The following is a 10,501-nucleotide window of genomic DNA, read 5'->3' as shown; positions in this document are numbered from 1 at the left end:
TAGATAATATATGTATTATCTATATTTTAACAGTTCATATTTTAACATGTTCTACCACAGATACTTAAATATCTATGGCTCAACTTTTAAGTATAGCGACCAAGAACAACTTCAGTTATATAGTGTTCAGTTATATATTGTGTACAATGTATTTTCAATATCAGAAAAAAAACTACAGTTAACACATAAACAATCTACCAGCAAAACAAAACCTCCATGCTACTTTAAAGTAGTACAGGCCAAAAACTTGACATTAAATTTCACAAATTAAAGTGTGATACAGATCCTACTAAATTTTTAATCCTCGTCCACAATGCATTTAACACATTGGTAACTGATTTAAAATGAAGTACAGGTAGACTGTATATACAGCAGACAATACATGGATACAAAACTACATAAAGAAGGTAAATAAAACCATTGTCTCTGTACACTTTATATTATAATAAAAAAATAAAAAATACATAAATGGCAACAAGGGTGATTGAAACTATGAAAGAGACATGAAACTATTTAATTCTGTTTCTAAACTATTACGCATGAAATTAAATTTCTGTATCAATGTGTGGAATTCTTACTGGGTCTAATGACATAAAAATCTATAAAATGATTTTGCAAGTGGTCATTAATGACCACAGTTTTGCATATACCTGTTAAAAGACAGTATAGAAATATGTACAACACTAAGCTGTGGTAAACACACTTTCTACCATGGGTTTTTATGCTGAGACAGCTGCATTATGTGGCTTGGTGGTCCACTAATTACACGCCGGGCCCAGATATAACCGTCTTGTGCACCTTCATTTAAATCATTGTTCGCTTCCCTTGGTCCAAGATCAAGGTTGGGTAGGTAGATGTCACGCACATATGCTGGGCCATGATGGGAATGGTCAAGTGGCACAACGTCGTTGCGGTGGCGGACAACTTTGTTGTGGTAAACAATGCAAGCAATGATTGCTAGCAGAAGAAGTAAGGTGCAACCTCCAACAGCAGTGGAAACAATAACCACGAAAGAGGTTGAAGAATCATCTGGTGGGTTGCCTCCATCAATTGGTGGATTTTTAGCTGTATGAGAACAGTTTAATATATTTTTAACAAATATTGTGCAAAAGTGTTTATTTTAACATTTTAACAATACAATAAAATCTCATGTTTTTACTGAAATACACAAGCTAACAGAAAACTTACAAGGGGATGGATTGGAATTAACTTCTATAATTATTTGAATGTCTCCACTGCTGTTAACTTGTTGCACTGGAGACTGAGTGACGTTTGGATCATTGTTGTTTGGAATAGAGTCATCATCATCCTCAATAAGTTGTCGCTTGTATCTGAAAAGTTATTAAGCATTAAAGATGCATAAATAATGCAGATGGGTTAGGTTTGCTCTTTCCACATGTTATTGTTGCTCTCTGTTTCTTCAGTTTACTAGTATCTTATCTCGCTTACCAAACATTAATTTCCCTACATTCTTACCGATGGTTAACAACAAAACTGCTTCGAATTATTTCTCTTCTCCTTCTGGTAGCTTGATCATCAGAAACACAACCTTGTGAACATCTTGTGATTGAGTTGTTTGAGACGCACACTATCACTGAGCACTGAAAACATGATACATGATAATAATAAAATGCACATGGATCATACTACACATGTTTATACAGGTTTCCTAAGCAGGCACGAGGTTTATGAAACAGAACACTGTGTTATAACCACTGTCGTTGCCCAAAAGGGCTTTACCTGGATATGAACAACAATGGGTCCAGTGTTGTTTGCGATTGTACGAAACTGAAATGCTTTGATGCTGAAATGGTTTTCCATGCTTGAAGCTGCTGGATGCTTAACCATAGTGCTGTCCAATATGCATCTGCAACATTAGATAAAAATATTTTTGTTGGTAAAAATTGTTTTTTTTTGTAAAAATAATGTTTGAAACCCATTATATTAACTCAAGACTAAATGCTCTAATTTACTGTTTAAGATTTGAGTACATATATAATTTTGTGTTTTTTAATGTGTGAATGAACATAAGTCTTTGTCATATTCATGGCATTCAACAACCCAAGCAAAGCGGATAATCAGGTATAAGCTCTAAATTTAGTTCACATGAGTTATGGTTCAACAATGGTACACACCCGTTCCCAATCATTGTGTAGGAGTTTGTATTATCATTGATGTCCGCTGTTGGGTAAGCGATGCAGTTAACCGTGAAGAGTTGCATGTCAGTTCCCCCTCCAACAGCTCGAAGCCCAAAGTAAATGTCACTGTTTACTGTGAACTGAAGGGGGGTAGTCATACGGACCTATCGCTACCTGTGGAGGGTAATGAAGTGATAAATATAGATGAAGTAGTTGAGATTTAGAATTTAGAAAAAAGTCCAATTTTAACATTTCTTTTTTACACACAGAATTTTGATATTTCCATTTGCCCTATTATTTTCTAAAATGTGTTTATATAAACATGGTAAATGCGGGAAAAATTACAAGATGAGGTTTTAATTAGTTAAGCAATAAAATTCAGATAAAGGTAATCCATAAAAACACAACAACAATAGGAAACATAATAAATGTGTTTAACAATGTACTTTCACTTTCAAGTTTGTGGTTTATTGAATATTGATTAGAGACGTGAGTAATTTTTACCGCAATGTGTAACTACATAATCATGCACACCCTGGTCATCAGAAACGTGAGCGAGTGCTGTTTACTTGAGATGGCAAAATTGAAAAAATGCTTTCATTTTTCGCCCATTTTGTTTAGGTTCTGGATCACTGATTCGATTATGAAGCGTTGTCCCGAAAGAATCCGCCATTTAGCGTGGTACACCCTTCAGCGTTTAAAGGCTTTACGTAAAATCGTGCGTGGCGTAACAAAGTAATAGGCAACAATTTATGTTAAGATACCAAACAGATGAGTGTTTCTCAATTGAGTCAAAGTCAAACGAATCTGTTTCTATGTCATACATGCAGTGTTGGATGGCAACCACAAACATTGCGTGCGGTCTGCCAAACCCTGAACCATTCAAGCATCTGTTTGCGAAAGCCCTCATAAACCAGCGAAACTTTTCCAATGTATATTTAGTAATACTACACGTCTCAGTTTAAAACTTGACTAATTTACAAAAAAGGCTTTGAAAACTGAACAAAAGTAAAATGATTTACGAAGTTTAAGTTGATTCACTTGATTACTGCTATTAATTCAATAAGTTAAAGGTTCACTATTTGTCCTTTTCAAATTGTACTAAATGAAAAAATACATGGGCCATACTCTCCTCATTTTAAAATGCCATTAGAGTTTTAATAACCCGTGGGTCAAATGTAAAGCTGTTTTAAAATAGCATCATGGTTGTAATTTAACACAAAAAAAAGACGAATTTTGTGATAATCAGAAAAACTCACATACCGAAAAATCGGAGCTGTTATAGAAATCAAGGAAGAATGAAAATGAACCCATTCCTGGCACTGACAACAAATCTACTTCACGTTCAACTGGTTGAAACGAGGTGGTGAGGTTGCCATGTTTTTGGAACGTGCATGACACAGGAACGTAAAACCTAAAGCAGTGACTTATAATATCAGAGTTTCATTTGTATAACATTACTTTGTGTAATTTTACCACAGTAGATACAGAGCAATTGTATTGTGGTATTTTTATTGTTTTTAGTCCCAAAGCCTTGCTTTTCTAACCAAATCTATTTTTATCATGCTGTCATAACCACAGTTTTGCCTATATCTTTTAAACGGCAGTATAGAAAAATGTACAACACTAAGCCATAGTACCCACTCTTTCTATCATGGGATTTTATGCTGATACAGCTGCGTTATGTGGTTTGGTGGTCCACTAATTACACGCCGGTCGTGGTAAATTGGTAAAGTACATATTAATATACAAAAATACAAATATTAGTTATCAATTGGTGGGATTAAGAACAGTTTTGATTTTTATAGAACCGTTTAACAGCAGCTGCAGAAACTCTATACTCCTACCAAAGCACAGAAGTTTGTAATATATAATCATCAACTTACCATGCACCTCTGGTAATGGGAGAATTGGAATTCTGCGTTTCATCATCTTTTGAATCATCAGCAAATAAACGCACCGTGTTGGAATAAACGATTGTCCAAAAATCCTCCTATATAAACGACAAAAAATATAACAAAATACATTATAATGGCAAAATATATAATCTTGTTATGTTTTTAAAAAATAATATGGATTCCCAGTTAAAAGTTTAAACAGTTATAAGTCCAGTTAAGCTTTTGTTTTCACAAACAGTTACCTTAAATAAAACACATATTTCATTTCCGAATAAAAGACAATAGAAAATAATATTTTGTAACATTTGACATTTTATTACAATAAGACAAAGAACTGTGATTTATATTTAAAAAAACAAAGGTTTGGTACCTCTACTCTCATGCTGCAGTCACTGAGGCCAAATGAAAACTTATGAGAATCTTCTTCACTTTTCACTCGGCATTCCTCAGGAATGGGTTGAGTGCCGGGAGCTGATGTACCAAGAGATAATGCATTGTTATCTACTGAGCATGCAGATACTGTGATGTCCATCACATTGCTGTTACACTCAATTTGCAAGTCAGCTGCAAGTTTTAAACAAAAACATTAAATAATTTCAGTGAACTTAAACTTAAGCTGGGTTTACATTGAAAGTTAAATAAAGTAAAATAATACAAAAGAAAATGGGTACTGTTTGAAAATATACCATTAGTTATTTATTCTTTCAATCCAATTTAGTGAGTTGTAACACAAGTGTCTTGTTGTGTGGTGAAAACTTACGTTTGCAAGTTCTGCCATTAGATGCAAGAGTCCAACAATCTTTGGGGCATATGCAATGGTAGGAGTGACCAGATACTTGACACGTGTCGCTACAACCCCCGTTGTTCACATTACATGGAGAGGTGGCACCTGCAAGGAAACAGACAACGATAAACAAGTTCCTAGACTTTCTGTACATGAGTCAGAGATTAAGAAGATTACCGTGTTACGCTAAGTAAGCTGGCCAAGAATAATATGTTTACTATTTAAAATAAAAGGACACCCAAACTCATTTAGGTTTTAGGATAAGCTCTGGTAATGATTCCTCTCATAAGAAAATATTTCTTATCGTTTTTGGAAAACTTCCTTGTTGTAAAAAGAGAAGAACTTTTTCTATAGTTTCAGTAAACACATTGCAACCATAGTGCAACATCAAAATGTAAATGAAAAAAGGGAAAAAAAAGTTTTGACCATAAATTCTGTTTAAAACCTTACCTCCTACTATAATGGTGATACATCTTAACGCAGAAGTACGCCTGTAAAAACAGATACGATTTATATTTTTTTGACATTTGAACATTAGTCAAAAGCGTATAGGAAGTTTAACCAAGACTTCCTTAAATTGAAAACACACCTATTTTTTGGTCCATTAGAGTTTTTAAACTGGGATTCTAAATACAAAATGCCCCAACCAAGTTATCATTAATTGGTTTACTAAAGTTAAGCGACAAGCAGCACCCATGATAATGCATAGTGATGTAAAAATTCAATTACGGAATGTCGTCCACAGCTGAAAAGCAAAGAATGTTTGTTCCAATCTGGTCAGTGGTTGGTTTCCAGCTGAGATCCACTTTGTAAACGTTGTCCTGTGTTTCAGTCAAATTGGATTTTGAGACTCCAGCCATTGAAACAATGATCACTTCTGTTATACTGGTACAAATGGATAATTATTTATAATTTTTAATTTAAATTAGAATACATTGCAAATAAACAACTATATAGTTTGACATTCAACTAGTCATCAACAAATTAAGTCTCCAATAAAGAACCCAAAAACAAAATTCTTAGGATTAATTTATATATATAAAGTATTTTTGCATCAATATATACCAAACAGTGATACATAATTCCGAATAAGTGATTATTTTTTAAATATAAAATTTTCTTCCTACTTTCCGGTATCATACGAGGGTTTGGCCGATAAACTAATGTTGAATGAATCTCCAGTGATGGTGGTTGTGACTTGTCCATCAGGTGGTGTGTTATCGATGAATGTTGGTTTAGCATTACAAGGATAGTTGGATGATTCCACTGAAACAAAGGATTACATTGTTACTGTTTTAATATATTAAAATAATTTATTGCTCCAGCCCAGTAGTTACTTATGGGTTGTCAAACTGTCTGCCACACATTAAACAAAAAAAATCCTAAAAAAATAATTACAAAGTTACATATTTGTTCCAACTCATAAGTAGGGGGAGGTGTGTGAAACAGAACACCCACACTGCCCTGCCATGGGAGGATAAATAGTTACAATCAATCATTAAGTTTATTTTTTTTAAATCACTAAAATTGCGTTTCTTTTTCAATACATTTAAACAAATAGCATATGAAGCACGTTATAACTATGAAAGCAGATATTAGGTTGAATCACTCACATGCCACGATGTATTGTAGGGAAACATAACTCAGAGTATCAGATGGTGTTTTTGTAACAACATTTCCATTTCCCCTATCCACTGTGATGGTGGTAGATGGATGATCCTCAATGACAAGCGCCACTGTCACCAAAGTATCACGACCCCCTCCATTATATGTTAGTTGACAAGTTTCCTAAATATACATAATGTGCTTTAAATAAAATCAGGTCAATCATACCTTTACCCATCAGTGACAATTTTAGATTTCGTTTGTAATGCATACAAATAAAAGCATAACGATTTTTTTTATTTTGACGTATTTAGTGGGACAACTAACGTATATACTACAAATTTGTCAACAGAAAAGATATAAAGTGAAAAAAATCTAGTAGGGGTTTCATCACTACTAAACCACACACCAAGCTGGCACTAATTAACATTTAAAATCTAAGTATAATAAGAATTACATAAGCATTAATGTACAGCTTTGAAAACAAGATTCAAACCTCATGTATTGAGAAGTAAGGATACTTCTGGCAGACTTCACCACATTCTTGTACAGTTTCACCAAACCTGCACGTCACCTTGTCATCTGAATCAGGATCTGCTGTTGAAATTTGCACCGTTTCAGGGCAACCAACTTGCATCCTGTCAAATATTGGAAACAATAACTAAATGCAAATATTTTTGATCAAATTATTTTGACTTGTTTAAGAATGCTATATATTAAAAAAGCTTGAGCTATAAAGAAATAAAAGTGAAAAAAAATACGATACAAAACAGTAAAAATAATTAGGGACCCTTTTAAGTTTAAAATATTCTTAAGTTTTGGCAAAGCTGTTTTATTGAATTTTTCTTAGCTAGTAAAATGTAGAACATCAGTGCAGTATACCATATTGTATGTAACATAGACCACCATGAATAGTAAACCATAGTTCTTGTCCAGTAAACTGGGATTAAGTATTTAAAAAATTGTCTGTAAACTGGGATTTAGTGGTAAGAATTGGTTCATATCAAGATGAAATACTATCAGTAATATTCACCTGATGATTGGAGTGGTCACTGATCTTGGTGAAGAGTTAGGAAGAGTTGTATCTGATCTGATACCAACATCAATATAAACTGAGATGTTCCATGCACAAAGTGAATAAAACAAACCATCAATCCAACATCTTCCATCATACCTAATCAAAAATCAATTGTAAATTAGTTATTTTAAAATTGCTGGAAATTCCTAAGAGTTTCTTGAAAAGATAAAAAAAAGAAATTGACTATTTTTGTAAAGTTACAGAAACAAGCGAAAACATTGCAAAATAACGTAGAATATACAAAGTAGAGTTGCAAAGTTTTTGGAGCCATTCTTACCACATCACAAAGGGATCATTATTTGTGATATTGAAAGTGACGTGGTTTGACCCAATCATCCAATCTTCACTTGCGTAGTAATCCACACAGTAAAATTCCGCTGAGAAAGTTTCATCATTATGGCTGGTCTTCCAAGTTCCAAAACCACTAGAAAGTTTGTTGGCATTGTCGCAGATTGGTACTTGGTAGAATGAAGTCCTCCAGTTGAGTTTAAACTCAAAATGAATCTGAAAATATAATTTGTGAAACTTGGTACAGTCCAACACAGAAAGTTTGTTTTTTAACAGGATGTTTTTTTTCGCAATTATTGGAGCCGATTTACATCACATTTTGCGTTTTTTTTTTTTAGTATATTCTGTAGTATTGATTAAAAACCATTGCGCATTTAAAAAGCATGCAAAAACCCGAAAATCTTGGTGCATGTTTTTCAATCTGGTGTGTAACTTAAACATATCTGATCAAGTAAAGATAACTAACGCAGATAAGAAGAAATGACAACAGAGTTACATTCGTTCCCAGGAAAGTGGATACAGGTCAGTCGACATGTCAGCTTAGAGCAGCCAAACGGTTAAACCAAGTAAACCACACACAGCTACGCAGTCACAACCTGTCGAAACTTGCCTCCGTCTTTTATTTCACTGTCTCCAGTACTTAGGTAATGTCCTTAAGCTGGCACGATAACATAAAGCTAAGGTAAACTACCGGAACCATAGTTTTACACCGTTTACATAAGAAACAAGACATTTTAAGGGTGATCACAATGTTAAAATTAGCACTCATCCGATTCTTTTTACAGAAAACATATCGTGAGAACTCGACACACAACTGAACCGTAAAATTTAGTGCTATGCTTAACATGAACCGTAAGTCATGAAACATACATTTCATAATATTAAAAAAAATATGTTTTATGGTTATTCCATGTTGGGAGTTTCCCGAATTTAAGATTGACGACGATATAAAAAAAAGAGGGAGCCCATACAGACTTTATAAAGAAATACAGTTTAATTGTCTGTGTAAAAAGCACTTCCTTAAAAAGTCACAACGATTGATCTGAACAACGGAACATAGGCATAAACAAAAAGAACAGTCGAGATTGAAAACGTGGTAACAAAGTGGATTAACTTGAACCAAGAATAGAACGCGCATGATTTTTGGCTGTGCCCTCTTTTCGTGACGTAGAGCGTAGGAAGATTAAGCACCAGACTGTAGTAATTGAGCGAAAAGGCACCAGCGTTAAGCCCAACCACAAGCCAGCAAGACTTGGTTCCGCACTTGCACTGCAACGGGAGCATGTAAAGTGGGGGTGCGGTTCGGATAACTTTTGCCGTCTTACCCGACTGCCCACATAGTAGCTACCTAAATTCTTACCCCGCAGTTTTAGAGCTCCGCGGATAAGGTTTCAAGAAATAACTTTCATGATCATGTCTGTACAGACAGCAGCGGATTTCGTCAGCTTTGCTATAAGCTTCGCCCTTTTTTGATTTAGCGAAATTAGTTGTTGGTTATGTGTGGGTGTTTTACAACTAACACAAGTACGGAACAACACGAGTTAAACGAGTTTCACTCAATCTATTCAATATAAAATGCCCTTAATTCCTGTACAGACAACTGAATCCGAGTTGTTAAAATACAAGTATAGTAGGGTGGAAGATGGGACACCTTTTTTTCTATTTTGTCGTCCTATTTAGTAGTAAACAAAGAACATTCAAAGAATTATGAAACCGTATCTTCACGACTCCCATAGACCGTTGTTAATTGTTTAAAACACAATCAGGATATTTAGATATTCTGTGCTAAAGGTGTCCCATTTCCCATCCTACTATATATATTATATATCAATAAACATGGTTTACCTTATAAATATATTTACATTACAAGTTTTAATGAGCAAACAAAGTTGCAAAGCTAATAAAAAGTATAAATATTGCAAATCGAAATGAGGTACGTACACGTGAGATATTATATGATAGGGGGTAAAATGGGATACGGGGTATAAAGTCGGACACTTTTTAAAATTTTTTTACGGGCCCTTATTTCATTATAGACAAAAAATGTTCCAGGATTCATGGACAGCATTCTCACAACTATAAGCGCGCATTAAAGCCTATTACTACTTTAATTTATTAATATTCCAAGTTTTAAGTAGAAACAGTATTATTTTAATGAGTGAAAACATGCGTAATAGTAAAGTGCCAATTTTAAATGCTTCCCGAATAATATTTAAACAACGGAAATTTTATAATTTTTTAAACCATTAATCGAGAATGGAAAATTTAGTAATAAAATTAGAGTTGTGAAAAAAAGAAATATGCACATTAAAAATATTTCCGGGGTCAATTTGGCTTAAAATTGGGTAAATAGGCACATTAATGCAGTAAAGTTTATAAAGTGAAGAAACTATCACAGCCGGTTAAATTTGTTGTATATACTACACACGAGTTGCGTAACAATATAATATCAAAAACTTTTAACTGTGTCCCACTTTACCCCGCCGTTCTGCAAACATTTATTGCCAAACATTGAATGTTTTTGTGTAATTCAATGATTTATATCATGGGTATTTTTAATATAATGTACTAATATAATATGAAAAGTAGCATACTCACAGTGCATCAGTATACGTGTGGCAAAACCAAATTTGTTGTAAGGATATATAACAAATTTTTAGTTATTATAATTTCGCGATATTTGCATGTATTTCTAATATTGTGTTCATTT

The 10,501-nt window shown here is 33.8% G+C and overlaps 1 protein-coding gene across 1 annotated transcript; it reads right to left on the bottom strand.

The window, feature by feature from the left end:
• Positions 1-115: 115 nt before the first annotated feature.
• Positions 116-8,612, bottom strand: LOC149733919 (uncharacterized). The gene is given in 18 exon segments (XM_089881805.1): positions 116-1,065; positions 1,189-1,331; positions 1,477-1,601; positions 1,741-1,867; positions 2,136-2,290; positions 2,292-2,312; positions 3,402-3,552; positions 4,025-4,131; positions 4,407-4,600; positions 4,797-4,925; positions 5,271-5,311; positions 5,550-5,705; positions 5,948-6,086; positions 6,434-6,608; positions 6,922-7,063; positions 7,459-7,599; positions 7,781-8,007; positions 8,388-8,612. Coding segments are annotated over 17 exon segments (2,364 nt in total). The 5' UTR covers positions 7,840-8,007; positions 8,388-8,612; the 3' UTR covers positions 116-706.
• Between the last annotated feature and the right edge of the window lie 1,889 nt (positions 8,613-10,501).

This window comes from Ciona robusta, chromosome 7 (genome assembly GCF_009617815.1).
Source record: "Ciona robusta chromosome 7, ASM961781v2".
Taxonomy (NCBI): Eukaryota; Metazoa; Chordata; class Ascidiacea; order Phlebobranchia; family Cionidae; genus Ciona; species Ciona robusta.
The sequence above is the reverse complement of the archived record's forward strand: the minus strand, read 5'-3'. Positions and strand labels throughout refer to the sequence as shown.